The sequence below is a fragment of the Carassius carassius genome, chromosome 7, assembly GCF_963082965.1.
Source record: "Carassius carassius chromosome 7, fCarCar2.1, whole genome shotgun sequence".
NCBI classification, from domain to species: domain Eukaryota; kingdom Metazoa; phylum Chordata; class Actinopteri; order Cypriniformes; family Cyprinidae; genus Carassius; species Carassius carassius.
Window position 1 is genome coordinate 16,136,900 of NC_081761.1, and position 17,723 is coordinate 16,154,622.

The 17,723-nt window shown below is 38.6% G+C and overlaps 1 protein-coding gene across 1 annotated transcript in view; it reads right to left on the reverse strand.

The window, feature by feature from the left end:
* The window catches only part of trim2a (tripartite motif containing 2a), a 51,262-nt gene that overhangs the window by 3,047 nt on the left and 30,492 nt on the right, over positions 1 to 17,723 (reverse strand). The window contains exons 5-9 of the mRNA XM_059554053.1: positions 8,571 to 8,751; positions 2,940 to 3,666; positions 2,239 to 2,342; positions 1,928 to 2,095; positions 1,582 to 1,750 (exon numbers count right to left, since the gene is read on the reverse strand). Coding sequence (XP_059410036.1) covers positions 1,582 to 1,750; positions 1,928 to 2,095; positions 2,239 to 2,342; positions 2,940 to 3,666; positions 8,571 to 8,751 — 1,349 coding nt within the window. The remainder of the gene's footprint in view (positions 1 to 1,581; positions 1,751 to 1,927; positions 2,096 to 2,238; positions 2,343 to 2,939; positions 3,667 to 8,570; positions 8,752 to 17,723) is intronic.

The window sequence follows — 17,723 nt, forward strand, 5'->3', positions numbered from 1 at the left end:
ACTCTTGTAATGTAAGTGGATGGGAATCACAGCTAAAACGTACAAAAAACAAAACTCCCATTCTCATAAAGTGCTTTGAATGACTAGTCATGCACCACATCAAATCTACCCTTCCCCCCACCTAGGACCCCTTCCAGTTTGCATATCGGTCTAACCGCTCGAGTGATGATGCTATCGCAACTGCCCTCCACTCAGCACTCACACATCACAGAGGACCTCTCCTGGACCGACGACACAGCAGCACTGGCCAAGAAATCACAACAGTGTCTCTACTTCCTCCGCAAACTGAGGAGAGCCAGAGCTCCGGCCCCCATCATTTACACCTTCTACAGAGGCACCATCGAGAGCATCCTGACTAGCTGCATTACTGTGTGGTATATGGCGCCTGCAATGCATCTTGCTGGAAGTCCCTTCGATGCATAGTGAGAGCAGCTGAGAAGATCATTAAAGTCTCTCTCCCTTCCCTCCAGGACATTTAAGGAACCCATCTCACCCGCAAAGCCCTCTGCATCACAGGTGATCCCACCCACCAATCACACAGCTTCTTCAGTCTGCTGTCATCAGGGAGGAGACTGCGGAGTCTCCAGGCCAGGACCAGCAGACTGAATGACAGCTTAATTCATCAGGCTGTCAGGAAGCTGAACTCCCTCCCGACCTTGCCCCCCACCTCTTTTTCCCCATGAAGCACTGAACCTCATATGCTACATTAAAATTTCATGTCAACAGCACCTTTAGAAATACAGTATATTTACTGAGAAAAATGTGTTCAATACTTATTTTACCCACTGTAAATTGGGCTCGTCATTAGAAATGATCCTACTGATTGCCTCCATTGATGAATAAATTTTTTTTTATATAAAAAATCTCTGTATGACAGTTCTTCCCTGTTGTACCAAATACATATACTTTTCAAAGTATCACATCGAAGTTACAAGTATTGTAACAAAATACATTTTGTAGGGTGCCACAAATTTGTTAAAATGTAAAATTAGCTAATGTAATTTTTGAATTTAGGTTATTTGTTGCTCAACACTGTCACTGTGAAGCAACAAATATAGATATTTAATCATGTAGGCCTAATTATATGCTGACGTGTCTTCCTATAGCGATCATATGAATGGTTTGGTCAGCATGGTCTGTGGCAGACTTTTCTTCGTGTCAGGGAAACAATTCAATGAACAAAAAATAAATAGTAAGTTGTTTAAATTGTAGAGACAATATTGTCTTTTTTGCTCTAATTCACTAAAGAAAATGGTTCAAAACAAAGCCATGTTGAGCGTCTCTGCAGCAGCACATAACGGTGTTTCCTTACTGAACGGACTTGCTATTTTGAACAAATCTGGAGATTTAATATATCACTGATCCATTCATAAAAACGGTTTCATATTGAAAGAATCGATTGAATAAATGACTCAGTGACTCACTTATTAGGACAGCGGTTTGCCGCCACCTACTGGTCATTTTAGTTTTTACATTTAAAAGTATCATTCTTTGACACATACTGTACATGGATGTCTCTGGCCTAAGCTCTGGATATCTACTCACCCTAGAACCTCCCCTGTATGTAACCCAGGTAAGTACCTGCAAACTGCTTGTCACTGTTGCCTCGGTTTCCAAACTTAGATACAAGTTTTCCATTGGGCTGAAAAATGAAGACGCAGCAGGATTTATTGTCAACCACAATGATGTGGCCATTTCTATCAACCGCTACACCCTTAGGACCCATGAGCTTCCCTGAGCCAATTTTAGCCTGAAAAAAACCCAAAAAAAAACAAAGAACAGAAAGATAAAAAAAAGTTACCACAATTCAGTCTGTTGAAAGAATTTTCATATGAAAGAATGTTAATGTTTTTAATGCGAAGTATTTGGTAAAAAAAATAATAATAATTTGCCATAAATTCTAGCACCATAAATGAAAAAAACTTACTTTAAACTTGCCATCACAGGAGAAAATGCTGACCCATTTGTTATCATAGTCAGCAATGATGATGTCACCATTAGGGTGCACAGCAACACCAGTTGGCCGTTGAAGTTGTCCTGGTGATCGGCCCCTCACTCCAAAACGACTCTTAAATAGTCCATCATTTGAAAAGATCTAGAAATAAAACAATTTCTGTTCTTACAGATGTTTCATCGAAATTCAGTAGGCAATAAGCAATCTGCAGAATGATGGTAAAAGACTGGCTCTATTTTTTTATAGGATTTATAATGTGACAAAACAGGTGCAGCGTTTTATACCTGAACACACTGATTATTACTATCCGCTATCAGGACCTTCCCAATAGAAGAAGCAGCAACTCCCTGCAGATTGGTGAATTCACCCTTATTTCTGCCTTTAGTTCCTATGGGACAAAAAATACATGTACATGTTTATATATTGCAAATTTTACTTCTATACATACACACATACAAATATAAACTACATAAATCAAAATGTTCACATTTCATTTTAAGGTTCAATTCTTGTTATTATAAAACCATTAACTCAGATTTTTTCCCCCCCTCAATAAACTCTATAATCTGCTGCTTATTAATAGTTAGTAAGGTAGTTGTTAAGTGTAGGTATTGGGTAGGATTAGAGATGTAGAATATGGTCATGCAGAATATGTGCTTTATAAAGTACTAACAAACAGCCAATACATTAATAATATGCATGCTAATAAGCAGCTAGATAACAGTGAGAATTGTTCCCCATATTAAAGTGTTACCATCATAAACATAACTATGTATATTAACTACCTATATTATGTATTCATATAACATTTGAAAAGGAAAATTATCCTTGATACTTATGCTATTGTGATGGCTAAATTAATTCATGTTTTTCTTAACAAGTTAGTATAGATTAATATATATACTAATTTAAAATAGATTGTAGACAGTGTACCCTTTTTTTGTTTTTGATTTGGTGTTACAAAAGCGATGTGTGTTCATCATACCGATTCGAAACATGAGGTCATCTTCAATTGGGTTTTCTTTCCGTTTGCCCGTGCTGTACATGCTGGCGGGGCGCTTGATGGCACGCTGTTTCACATGGCTACTTCCTGGAGATTTGAGATGTTTTTTGCCTCCGTCTGCAGTCAGGGAGAGGTCTGTCAATTTGCTGGCACGTATGCTGAATGGGCTGCCCCTAATATGCTGATCGTAGAGCTTTAGCGAGAGCGTGAAGCGGCCCTCACACGGGACCGTGTATACAAACTCATAAGTGCCATTTTTATGATCTGTAACTTCACCTTCCCTCACTACGGTGCCATCAGAGGCAGAAAGATCAGCTATTAGCAGAGCATTTCCTGTCCGGCACAGTCCGCCGTCTCGGTCTTTTGTTGTTATGGTCACAGAAGTAGGCTGCCCCACGATACAATGCCTCAGGCCTTCACCGGTCGCAACAGTTTCTGCAGCAACAGCATTGGTGGTTATTATAGCACCGAGGTTGTGGATGGATTTGCGAAGACCGTCGGTCTCCACCAAGAAGTCCAGCTGGCTGTTCTCCTCTGGCCGAAGTGGAAGCTCCTGACTTGCCAGCTCATCAAGACGCTCACTCATCTGCTTCTTGACCAATAGGACTTCAGCTTCCGAGCCGTGATTAAGAGCCTGCTCTGTGAAACTGCAGCTGCTGCGAATTCCCTCCTGTCCCTGCAGCAACGACTCCAGCTGGGCTTGCAACACCTGCAGTGAGAGATATTCATAAACATACATGTATAAACAATTACACACACTGAAGCACACATAGATTATACATACAATGGAGACCAAAATCCAATGAAAATTTTAAGTTTAGAAATGATAGACAAGCTAAATGTTTTTCTATATCACTTATCAAATGCAAAAAAATTTGTTTAATACACAAAAAGTATTCTATATATAATTATAGCTTTGTAAAAATTACGATTGAACCACTGATGCCACATGGACCATCTTATCAATGTCCTTACTTGGTTTCTGGGCCTGGGAACATTTCAGTTGCATTGCTGCCTATGCAGAGTCAGAAAGCTCTTGGATTTCATCAAAATATCTTAATTTGAGTTCCAAAGACAAAACAGGGTTTGGAATGACATGAGGGTGAGTAATTCATAGACAGAATAAAATTTTTTGGGTGAACTATTCCTTTAAATCCTTTGTATAGAAAGTAAAGCACAAGATGCTGGTACATTCTCAAATTATGCTGGACAACATGATGGCAAACATGGTTTTCTATAAAACTCCTTGATATACTTGATTTAACATTCTGTGAATTTTGCATTTATGCTGAATGCATTTATGCTGGCAATATAATTTGTAGAAACTCTACTTCATTTTACAGAGGCAAATACTATATAGTAATTATTTATATAGAGAGCATACATCTACGAAAAAAAATACTATATTGCAATAAAAATATTTTAAAAAATCTTTAATTTAAAATATAATAATGTATCAATTTAACACATTATATAATATGATTTATATAATTTAAATTAATATACATTTTTATATTAGAATGATTTCTGAAGAATTATTTGATACTAAATACTGGAGTAATGACTGCTGAAAATTCAGCTTTGCCATCACAAGAATAAATTACATTTTAAAATACATTAAAATACAACAGTTAAACAGTAGTAATATTTCACAATATTACTGTTTTTACTGAATTTTTCCCCAAATGAATGCAGCCTTGGTCAGCATAAGATTTTCTAAAACATTAAAAAATGTAGTTGTTTAAGTAATTAAAAAGAATTTTAAAAAGCATTTGAACTAGCGGACCCCACTGTATGTGTTAAATAAATATTATAAGTTAATCAGGGCTAAAAGAATGTCCTGGATAACAAAGCAGTCTATAACCTCTAAAGGAACAACAATTACTGACATGCACACTCAGGTCTTCGGTTACCGAGTCTGCCATTTATATCAGAGAAAAAAGGGGTCTGATACATCAGTCATCACAGAATAACAGTGACACTGGTTAAGGACCGAATGCACTAAACGCTTTGACAGATCCATGCTTTAATAAATCAATGATTACACATTTGAAGTATGTTCAATCATCAACCACAACCATCATAAAAACATCAAAAGAAAAAAAAACTTGACAAACTGTTTAATTCTCAAACGCTGAAAACAAAACTACATAAAAGAAAAACTGAATTTAGAATCCTACCTCACCTCAACTTGTTTATCACAGTCCTCTTCCATTACAAAGCCTCAAACTATGTGTGCTTGTTAGGGACTAGATGTGCTGCCTTTGTTTACTTTGTGTTTAAGGGATCAGGTGATTTTGTAGTTGCTCTGGTTCTCCCAGATGAATCATTCCCATGTGACGCACTGCCAGCTGCCAGGACTGATGTCAGACCCTCACAGAAGCATATGCTACAGTTATTGATTGGTTTAATCATTCACCAAGCCAAGATGGATGGGTGTAAAATAACAGTGCATGAAATAAAGTCTGGTCTGCTTTGCAACTTGTTCCAGTCTAGAACTGCTTAATAAGACAGGAAGAGGAAGGCTTATAAAACAGCCACTCACAATTTATGCAACATTTAGGGGTAGTTAAATCTGAATGCCTTGATACTATAAATATAATACATAGGCTAATGTTGAAAACAAAACAAAATGCTTAATATCTTGCTAAATATTTGAGGGAAAAGCCAGTTCCTCTTCAGGAACTCGAGCTGCGTCGAGCGCTTTGGGGAAACGCCTTTGGCAAAATCAACTCTGAATATCATGTGCAATCTGTCCAATGGAAGAGCGTGACGTCACAGGCGGGGTGACGTAGCAACCAGGAAGCTATAAAGGCACGTGCCACGCAGCTGGCTTCAGCTTCGCGTCTTTCAGCAAGCGCTCTGTGTGTGCATGTCAAAAAGTCTGTCTTGTAAGTCTTATTTATTGTTGTCTGTCCCAATAAGGCAACATAATGCCTAAGAGCAAAGCTAAGACCAGACAAAGGAAGGGCGAATCCAGATCGCGCTATATATTGTGTGTTCCTCCCTGCCCACGCTACATCACGGGTTGGGATACACACAGTTTATGCATGGTTTGCCTGGGATCGAAGCACGCTGAGTCGGCTCTCGAGGGAGAACGATTGCCGATGCGGACGCTTCGATCCCGGAGGGCTCTCTTCGAGGAGGGAGCCTTCGCCAGCGTTCCCCACGGTGCTGGCCCTGCTTCTGCCGAGGCAGAGCGGCTGCTGCACTCGTGGGGTTCGCAGGTGGATCTGGCGGAGGGTATGGAGACGGGCCAGTCCTTATCTCCTTCCTCATCTGCCTGATCCGGTGCCCAAACCCTGGGTTCGGAAGCACGCTCGTCGGTTTCTTCCCCCCAGGGTGAGGGGTCGACACTCCACCTCTCTTCGTCTGATGAGGTGGATGTGGAGACTATTAGTAGGGATTCGCCACCCCTATCGCCCCAGTATGAGGAGCTGTTGGAGGTGGTTACTCATGCAGTTGATAAATTAAAAATCGAGTGGCCTGCAGAGAAAAAATCAGAACTGCAGAAAAGTAAATTAGATGAGCGGTTTCTGCGGCCGAGGCAGCCATCTCCATCCCGGAGCCTTCCCTTTTTTCCCGATCTCCACGAAGAAATAGCGAGATCGTGGAACCACCCTTATTCGACCCGTCTCTTTGGCCCCGACTCTCAATATTGCGGCAATGTCGCGGGGCTCGATGAGCGAGGGTACAGAGCGATACCCCGGGTCAAGCAGACGCTTGCGAGCTATCTGTTACCCGGTTCGGCGTCGTCTCTGAAGGCTCCGGCCTTGCCCACGAAATCGTTAAAAATGACATCTTGGTTAATGGGCAAGGGCTATGTGGCAGCAGGTCAGGCGGGGGCGTGCCTTCACACTATGGCCGTCCTCCAGGCATATCAAGCTGACCTGCTGAGAGATTTAGACGAGGGAGAGGGGATCAAGTCCGACAATATTGCAGAGCTTAGACGGACCTCTGATCTCTCCCTCCGCACCACCAAAGAGACCGCTCGCGCGATTGGGCGGTCTATGGTAGCCTTGGTGGCCGCGGAGAGGCATTTATGGCTGACCCTGTCACAGATAAGAGAGCGTGACAGGGTCTGCCTCCTGGAAGCCCCGCTTCAAGCCTCGGGCCTGTTCGGCGACACAGTCAATACTGTCGTCGACAGGTTCCAGGAGGCAGGCAAACAGGCGACATGTTCCAGAGTTCCTCCCTCGTCGCTCTCGTGGGTTATCTGGGCGGGAGATACCCACGCCACAGGCCAGCTCCTCATACCGCGAGGCTCAAAAGCAAAGTCGGGGACTTCCAAAGCTAAATCAGATCAAGAAGTAAATACCCTATTAAGGAAGGCGGCCATTGAGGTGGTCCCTCCTCTAGACAAGGGAGACCGGGTTTTACAGCCGGTATTTCATAGTTCCAAAGAAGGATGGGGGGTTGCGTCCGATCTTAGACTTACGTCAATTAAACCTCTCAGTAATGTCACTGAAGTTCAAAATGCTCACTGTCAAACAGATTGTAGCTCAAATCAGATCTGAGGACTGGTTTGTCACAATAGATCTCAAAGATGCATACTTCCACATATCCATCCTTCCACAACACAGGAAGTTTCTGAGGTTCGCTTTCGGGGGCAAAGCCTACCAATATCGAGTACTTCCCTTTGGCCTTGCACTCTCACCCCGCACGTTCACGAAATGTCTAGATGCAGCTCTGGTACCCCTCCGTATGCAGGGCATCTGCATTCTGAACTATATCGACGATTGGTTGATTTTAGCTCAATCAGAGCAGATGGCGGTTCGACATCGAGATGTCGTTCTCGCCCAAATGGGGGAGCTGGGTTTGTGACAGAACGCAAAGAAGAGTGTACTTTCTCCAGTTCAGAGAACCACCTATCTAGGCGTAGTGTGGGATTCGACCACGATGCAGGCACGCATGTGTCCTGCTCGGATCGAGTCAATCCTTTCCTCAGTCAAGAGAGTCAGAAAAGGCCAGTCACTCACTGTCAAGCAGTTTCAGAGACTGTTAGGGCTCATGGCAGCTGCGTCCAACATGATGCCTTTTGGCCTCCTGCACATGAGACCCCTGCAGTGGTGGCTCAAGACCAAGGGGTTTTCCCCGAGAGGAAATCCATTTCGAACTATCAAGGTCACGCGGCGATGCCTTCGTGCCTTAGACATATGGAAGAAACCTTGGTTCTTGAATCAGGGCCCAGTGTTGGGAGCTCTTGGTCACCGTGTAACGCTAGCGACAGACGCGTCCCTCACCGGTTGGGGTGCGGTCATGAGTGGCCACCCTGCCTGCGGTCTGTGGAGCGGTCGCCATCTGACATGGCACATCAATTGTCATACTCCCGGCACCCCTGCTGGCGTTTGCTTCCCTACTCGAAAGCTGAAGCCAGCTGCGTGGCACGTGCCTTTATAGCTTCCTGGTCGCTACGTCATCCCGCCTGTGACGTCACGCTCTTCCATTGGACAGATTGCACACAATATTCAGAGTTGATCTTGCCAAAGGCGTTTCCCCAAAGTGCTCAACGCAGCGTCTCGTTCCTTCGAGGAACTAGGGTTACATTCGTAACCTAGAGACGGTTTCTAACAATAACAACAAAAGTTATAGCCTGTAGAAAAGGGTACTAGCCTTCTGTTTGAGTCCGTAGTTGACCTCCAGCTCCATCAGCAGAACACTTTTGCGTACGTTTAGGGTCTTCTGAAGCTCCTCAAAAGTTGCATGAATCACTTCTTCTATTGAATTCTTCTGATTGCTCAGTTGCTGTAGAATATCAGACAAAACCTCCAGCGCAGAGTCAATTTCTGGCAGTCTAAAAAAAGGAGCAAGTTACAAGTTACATGCAAGTTTTTTACACTACCAGTCAAACATTTGGACAAATCTACTATTCAGTCCCTCCAGGATTTCTAGGAGTTCAGGTTGTTTTACAGGTGAAAATATAACACACAGACAACATTCTTCTAACACCGTTATGACTTTTCTAACTTCGAGAAACAAGGCTCCAGAATAACATTTGAGGAAACCAGTGCCATTAAGTTCTACAGAAGGTGGGACCAGCACCTGACAGTAAATCACTCACCCTAATCACACATATAAATCTCAGAGATGTCTATCTGATGCTGGCATTTACATATGCAAGATGTATTTTTAAGAGTGCTTGCTCATGCGTCTCTAAGATGCTTCCTGTCAGGTGTCAAATAAGCATTTATTGGAACGCTTGTAAAACTGCTTCTGAGACGATATCAGAGTACACAGCAGATGTCTTACAGATGTACTTGTGCTGTCTGGGTAGTTGAGATGCAGATAATTAACTTTTATTACTGTCATTCAGAATGTCTAAATATAATTTAATGAATAAAAATTTTAAACATTAGACCATTTCTGCCATAAGTAGTTCCTGTAGTTTTAAGATGTTAATCCATACTGAATGGTGGTGGTGATTTGTGTTTATTGAACAACATTTTTCCTGGTTTCCACATCAGTGGCGTTTGTTCTGATATCTTTAGCTTCAACACAATTCTGCGCTAAATTTAAATGCTTCTCACAAGATTTCATTCTGTTGTGAATTCGACTGCTTTATTCACTGTATTGTATCTCCCAGCGCTGTGGATATCTGTTACAAATCAGCTCAAGGGGGAAATATGAATAATCAATCATAACTAGTTATGATAAATTATAAATATTTAGATCCGCTGTAAGTTTTTACTTGTCCTCTCAGTGTCAACTCTCTGTCAATTCTAAGAACGTTAATTTCCTGGTAAAGGAAAATAACTTTCTTACTGTACAATACTTCTCCGAGCATGTAGCTAAAATCTGCATGATTAGGGACTTCAGTTATGAGCAAACAATGAACAACCTCAAGTGTGATACAAATAAGACTTTATTAACTACATAAACACTTAAAGGGTTAGTTCAGCCAAAAATGAAAATTGTCATTAATGACTCACCCTCATGTCGTTCCAAACCCGTGAGACCTCCGTTCCTCTTTGGAACACAGTTTAAGATATTTTAGTTTTATTCCAAGAGCTTTCTGTCCCTCTATTGAAAATGTATGTACGGTACACTGGCCATTTCCAGAAAGGTAATACAAACATCATCAAAGTAGTCCATGTGACATCAGAGGGTCAGTTAGAATTTGTTGAAGCATCGAAAATACATTTTGGTCCAAAAATAACAAAAACTATGACTTTATTCAGCATTGTCTTCTCTTCCGGGTCTGTTGTGAGTGCATTCACAACACTGCAGTGTAGTGATGTCCGGTTCGCGAAAGAATCATTAAATTTAACCGGTTCTTCTTGAACCAGTTCACCAAATTGAACGAATCAATCTTTTGTTCGTTATCTGGCTCAATTTGGTGTTCATCTTCAGTTCTCTCTTCACAGCAGTTCGGTCAGTGTACTGTTTGACTATATGAATTACTCCGGGATATTGGTTTGTTTTAACTCAGAGGGAGTGTCAGCCACGTTAAAAAAGTTAACAGCTTAAGTCATTTGTGGATTAATGTGTATTGGAGACACGAACCGTTTCAAACGTTTCAGTTCAATTTGGTGAACTGGTTCAAAAAGATCCGGTTACATCGAATGATTTGTTCACAAACCGAATATCACTACACTGCAGTGTTGTGAACGCGCTCACAACAGACCCGGAAGAGAAGACAATGCTGAATAAAGTCATAGTTTTTGTTATTTTTGGACCAAAATGTATTTTCAATGCTTCAACAAATTCTAACTGACCCTCTGATGTCACATGGACTATTTTGATGATGTTTTTATTACCTTTCTGGACATGGACAGTTTACCGTACATACATTTTCAATGGAGGGACAGAAAGCTCTCGGACTAAATCTAAAATATCTTAAACTCCAAAGATGAACGGAGGTCTTACGGGTTTGGAACGACATGAGGGTGAGTCATTAATTACATAATTTTCTTTTTTGGGTGAACTAACCCTTTAAACTAGTCTAACATACACACACACACACACACACGCATACAGTTAGCATAGGAATAAGGGTTAAAGCTTAAGTGGTGAAAAGAAATAAAGACATGAAGTTAGGGTAAAATTTGATATTCAGCAGATCTACAGCCTAAAGGAAACATCAGTTTCTTAGTTCAAACACACCTTTGTAAATGGTGCATATGATACTTAATCAAGAACTTCTTAAGTTAAATTTAATACCTTTTACTACCTTTTTTATACCTTCAAAATATTTTTTAATACCAGCGCGACTCCAAGCTGCAAATGGAATAACATATTGCATAGGCCTGTCACTTTTGTGAAAAAATCATTTTCCAATTTTAAGACATAAGTGTTCATTGAATCGATTGTAAAATAGATTTTCCATGTCTAAAAAAAAGATGTTTCCTTTTTCAATGTCAAATAACGGACGAACGTAAAGAGAGCGCTGGAAACACACAAGTCAGCAATATTTCTTATTTATTGGCATGAAGTTTCGTGCAGAAAAACAAACAGCAACAGGAGTGCAACATTCTCGAAAAATAATATATGCAGAAGGGATGTACGGCTGCCATAACAAAAGAAAAACATCACTGCAGGCTTCAACCCGGCTGCATTTATGATTTAGGCAATTCAAAAATCTCCAAGATTATTTAAAATAATGATTCAATCCATTTTAAACAACTGTTCAAAAAATTAAACTTTAAATGGACTTGAGAACAGGCCATGTGTGTTTTTTTATTGAACGTAACCGACACTAGGCGGCACTAGGCAGGCATAATGAAATGTCCAAAAAGGCTATACCCATTACAAACTATTGGACAGGTAACGTTAAACAAGTCGATCAACATTTTCGGGTTCCAGAGCAGAGCGTTTTTTATTCACTATAGGTCCAGCTGTTGAGAAGACTTGCTCTGACCGCACTGATGTCCCAGGGACACTTAGGTACAGCTGCGCAAGGTGGGGGTATTACTGCCAATTTTCCACCACAAAAGCCGGTCGCTGTCAGCTTGCAATGGTCCTTTTCATAACTCAGAATCTCCTGTAACTAGTTGCGCGTAAACGCGTCTTTACATTGACTTAACACTGAAATCATTCGCGCCAGACGCTCTATTTGCGTTTGGTGTGAACGCAGCATAAGAGGTCGCTTTCGACGTCACTGGGTCTTATAGGCGCGTAAAATTGCTGGTATTTTCTGTCTAGTTTTCGCAAGGCATACTGCACTTTCGGAATTCTTTAGAATTCAGAGTTTTGTTACATCTATTTTTTTTTATTGTTGAATTATTTTAAAATTAATAGTGTACATATTTGGTTAAAATCGATTCCCTATTTTCATTTTCGAAACGTTTTTTGGTAGGTCCGATCGATTGTGCAATCGATTTTTGAACTAAAAGTGACAGCCCTAATATTGCATCACAATGTAACCAGGTCTTTATAACTTGACATCAACACTGGACTCAAAAACTGCCCACAGAGATAAGAATAGACATAAAGACAGAAGAGAAAGGAGACATCTTCTTCATAGATCATTAGTCAGTAAGTCTGATGTGTGAACAATCTAAAAAAGAAGTGGCCATGAAGTAGGCACAGGTGTTATTAAAATAAATTTAGCTGATACATTTAAGTAAAGCAGACGGATTAATCAAGATGTCACAATGGGCCTTTGTCTATAGTTTTGGACAAAGCGTCACAAAACATGGCTTCGCAGGGCTTATTGCTTTATTAGACAACCTTAGCCTATAATTATAGCATTATTAACCTAAAGTAAAACATGAGCCAAGTGTTGGGCTACATTTGACAGTGATAGATATGTCAGGACTGTTTTGTCAAAGTTAGATCATTGGTTCTCCAGCTGTGACTCACTATTGGTGGTTCTCAGGATACGATTAAACATACAATAAAATCATTTAAACAAAATCTCTATAATTTATGTTTGGCTTCATCAGAGCCATGCTAAACCTCCAGATTAAGCATTACAGTAAGTCTATAACACTATGCCCACCACAAGCCATGTCAATGTTAAGTCACAATGGTGGTACTTGGAAAGCCTAATATTTTCTGAGAGGGTACTCTGTGAAAAGTTTAAGAGCCACTGACCTAGATATTTAGTCAATTTGAGAGGTGGAGCAGGACCCCCATGGCCTGCCTGCTTGTGGCCTAGACTGGAGCTATTAACCATGCATTTGCATATTTAACAGGTAAGTTATTCTACTCCAACCTCCATTTAATTAAATAAAATTTCGAATATTATAGCTACTATTACCGAAAAGCAACAGTAGACTAAGTAATAAAATGATCACAAATTCGTGAAAATGTTCGAATACAAACAACTACAGTAGGAGGACAAGCTAAATGGGCTTTACCGCCGCTGTAATAATAAAATGACGGTTTGTAAACTAAGATGAAAGGACAAGTAAAACATCAATAGCATTATATTATAACCAGTGTTGGGAAGGTTACTTTGGAAATGTAATAGGTTACAGATTACAAGTTACCCTGTTTAAAATGTAATAGTAGTGTAACTTTTTCAATTACTTTATTAAAGTAATGTAACTAATTACTTTTGAGTACTTTTTGATAACTTTTCTAAATTTGTGAAAATTAAAGAATAATAAATAAAAGCATATACATCAACTTAAATACAGTTATCTAATAAGAGTGTGACGTATTCTGTGTACTAAACTCCTGAAACATTGGTGTTTTTTTTAAACTGCTCTCTGTTTGTATATGATGATAGTTTTCTCAAAATAAGTAAAATGCACATTAAGTGACACAAAGCAGTTCTAGAAATTATGTTTATGTGCTCGTGTACTCCTATATTGAGGCAGCAGAGGTTGAAAACGCTGCGAGCTTCAGTAGGCCTATGTGTAGTAAATGAAACCATGTCTTTGCCATTAATTTACAGGAGGGATGGATTGGGAAAAAAATTCAGACTGGAAAATTCAAACTCATACAAACAAATTCAAAAAAATCTTTTTTTTATTATTATTTTTGTTTTAGTTTATTGAAAATAAATTGGCTAAAATAGAAGCACACACGTTTAAATTAAAACAACCACAAAAACATGACTAGTCTTGAGGGAAATATAGGTTTTATTATATAATAAAAAAACAAAGACAAAAAAGCATCTTTACAGATGAAACTGACCTGAAACCCTGAACAGTAGTTCTGCTTCTCTGCTCCAGCTGTGCGCTTCCACACTCCACTCTATTCTCTCTCTCTCTCGCATTGATTACTCTGAGTCTGATCCAGACTGAACCGTTTGGCGGAGGCGCGGAGAGCGCGCAAATCATGACTAACACTTCATGACTTATTAGAGATTTAATTATCAAATGGCAGATTTGCAAATGATCGCTTTAGTACATTCGGCAGGCAATTATACAATAATGATATTAAATAGTGGGGCAAAATCGGCTGCCAGGCCACCGGGAATTGTCCCGGTTCTCCCGGTGTCCAGTCCGCGCCTGATTTCCACAGACACGCAGAATGTGCAAGTCATATATTGCATTTTTGGGGCTTAATATTCACAGACACTAGTCCATGTCATGTTTTGATTCAAGTGTACTGACCTACTTTTGATTTAGTCATCCAAAATGTGGCATATTCCGTCCGCGTTAGGCATTCCGTTTTTATGAATGACTGTATTTCCGCATCCCGGCAATTATTAGGGCGGTATGTCTCAGAATAGTCAGTGCAATTTGGGAAAGAAATCAGTTAAATCTGTATGTGGATGTGTGTAAATATTAAAATGTAATCCCCTTTGTAATCATTAAAAATTTCATAAGTAACTGTAATTTAATTACTAATTTTTTCGTAGTAACTGTAACTAATGACAGTTACAATAATTTTGTAATTAAATTACGTAACGCCGTTACATGTAACTAGTTACTCCCCAACACTGATTATAACATTTTAACATCCTTAAAAACCATTATAAAATTTAAAGTAAGAGTTAATTTAAAAACGTGGGATAGTCTTAGGCTACAGTAAAAATGTAAAAGAAAGACCTTTACACAAAGTCTTACTGCATGCTATTATCATTAAACAGTCATTACTAGGTACACAGGTATATATATATATATATGTATAGGAACACACACACGGATTAGAACATTTTATATTTTTATTCTGGTTTGTTTATATATATATATATATATATATATATATATATATATATATATATATATATATATATATATATATATATATATATATATTTATATATATATATATATACATAGACACACACACACACACGGATGAAAAAATATATATTTTCATTCTGGTTTGCTCTTAGCAAAAATAAATAAATAAAATCCTTCAAGTTCCATATGAGGAACGAAATGAGAACGGTCCAGCATTAAGACCGCACTAACAGAAATAATTCTTATTAACTGCTATTGTTCTTGATTTTTCAAACTGTCTCCAATTATGCCTTAACTGTGTGAGCAAAAATTGAGTAGGCTATATTTCAGCATGCGCACATATTCATTGTAAACAGTGCAGTTCAGCATGAGCAGCGGTCTACTGTGGCATATTTTTGCTCATTATAATATTTTTCCGTCGATACTGAAACACAAGTGAACCACAAAGCCTATTTTACCTAATAAATAATAGTTTAGCTGCAAATACGCAACATCACGAATATGGAAACATTTGGATGTGTCCAGAATGAGAGAGGTAAACCCAACAGGTAAGCTAAGTGGATATACTGTATATCATTTTATTGTATTTACTTATTTATTTCGTGTTTAATCCCATTTTTTTCATTGCATATGAAAATTTAAGAATAAAAAAATCCTCTTACCCCCTAAAAATTCTCTTCACATTCACTTGTGCGCTCTTGCGCAATACCTTCCTCTCGCGTTGCTCAATTGTTGACGACGTAAAAGTGTTTGATATAAAGGTTGCTGTCCCATTTTATACATGAATTGTTAATTTAAAATGAAATAAAAAATTATTTTGTTAGTTTCATGGTAACATACAATCAAGGTCTTCTGTTATTAAGGCTATATTTAACATTCACTGTGGCATTTTCACCTGTTTAAACTTAAAATTCCATGAGATTTTAAATTCAGTTTAATAGTTTTAAAAATTCAGATTTAAACTAGTATAAAAGCGCATTAAATTGCTTAAATTATTTCTATAAGTTAAAGTAGCCAACCTTAAAAATGTGTTGTCATGACTTTTTCATTGTATTTTTTTAGTCTGATAACGAGCTGTATTCGTTTTCCTTTTTTTTATTATTATCTTTGTTTTAGTTTATTGAAAATAAATTGGCTAAAATAGAAGCACACACATTTAAATTAAAACAACCACAAAAACATGACTAGTCTTGAGGGAAATATAGGTTTTATTATTTTTATAAATCGCAGATCTCACAGACGAACGTCTTAATATGATCGCACATTAGAAATGTTTGGTGAGATAAAATGTGCACGATAACATTAAGCAAATCTCTTCGCCATCGTCACTCTTTATTATTAAGCAGGAGTTTACGTACAGTTAATGCATGTGTGTGCGCCGCACTCATTGTGGCAAGTACTCCTCGCTGCAGACTGTAGCGCGGCGACATCACGTATGTACGTCACGTATGTACGTGACGTGTGTTTACCGCGCATGCGCAGTAACGTATATGTATTTACCGTAAATATGATTGTGCGCCGTACAGACTGTCATTAATGCGCATATCCAGGTTCATTCACTTCCGGATGTTCGTAAGGTATGGTGGATATGAGATATTACTTTTGTTTTCTTAAAAATTTGCATTTAAAAATGCTTTTAATTGTAATAATGCTTTGGTCATAATCATAGAGAGTGCCATTGCAAATGTGTGCGATTTCAAACACTTATGACATGTTTTATGATATAGTATTCGAATGCTGGTCTTTCAAAGTCTTATTTCGCCTAAAATGAACCATTAAAGATGTATTAAAATAGAGCAGAAATACTTTATTAATGTAAGTAATGCCATTGATGGTTGCATGCATTGCAAAAAAAAAATATTTGTAATCTTTTTCATTAACATTATCAAAGATTAATATATACTGTGTATTGTTCATTGTTAGTTCATGTTAATGAATACATTAACTAGTGTTTACCAATGACACCTTATTGTAAAGTGTTACCTCTAAAATTGACCTTCATATATCTTAATATGACTTTTTAGGGACATTGTCAGTGAGAAGAAATTCAAAGAAGAGACTCACTTCATGTGGCTAGAGTACTGTAATTATCGTTTTTTCTTTCTCTGACAGACTGTATAGCCCTCAACTGTAAAATTTTCAAATTGACAAAAACTTCAAACTTTCAGGCCATGCTGTCTCAAGCCAAGCCAACCTAAATTTTGACTTGACAAAATTTATTAATTTAGTTGATGTTAATGCTGGTAAATTAAATATCTTAGGTAGTTTACAGACAAAGAAAATAACACTTTTTTTTTAACACCATGCTATAATATATTTAAAAATACATTTAAAATATTTTCCTTGTATGGCTCTTCTGCCTTTCTTCAAAATGATTTAATATTGCTTTAGTATTGTTTGTTATTTTATGTAAATTAGGTGTCATGAACTGGAGTGCATTGTCTGAACAATACAACCTGAGTTCCAGGCGTCATGTTCTCTGACCCAGTACCTCCGGTGCAGTGAGATATTTAAAGACTGTCCACCTGGCTGTGTGAGAATAGCAGGAGGAGAGTCCTGTGTAGGTTTTATCCATTCAAAGAATTTGAGTGCTACTGCTTGACTTATTGTTTTATCAGTGATGGAAGTGAATTTCAGATATTTTTTTCTTGTGTCATGTCTATAGTCTTAATCTATATTTGAA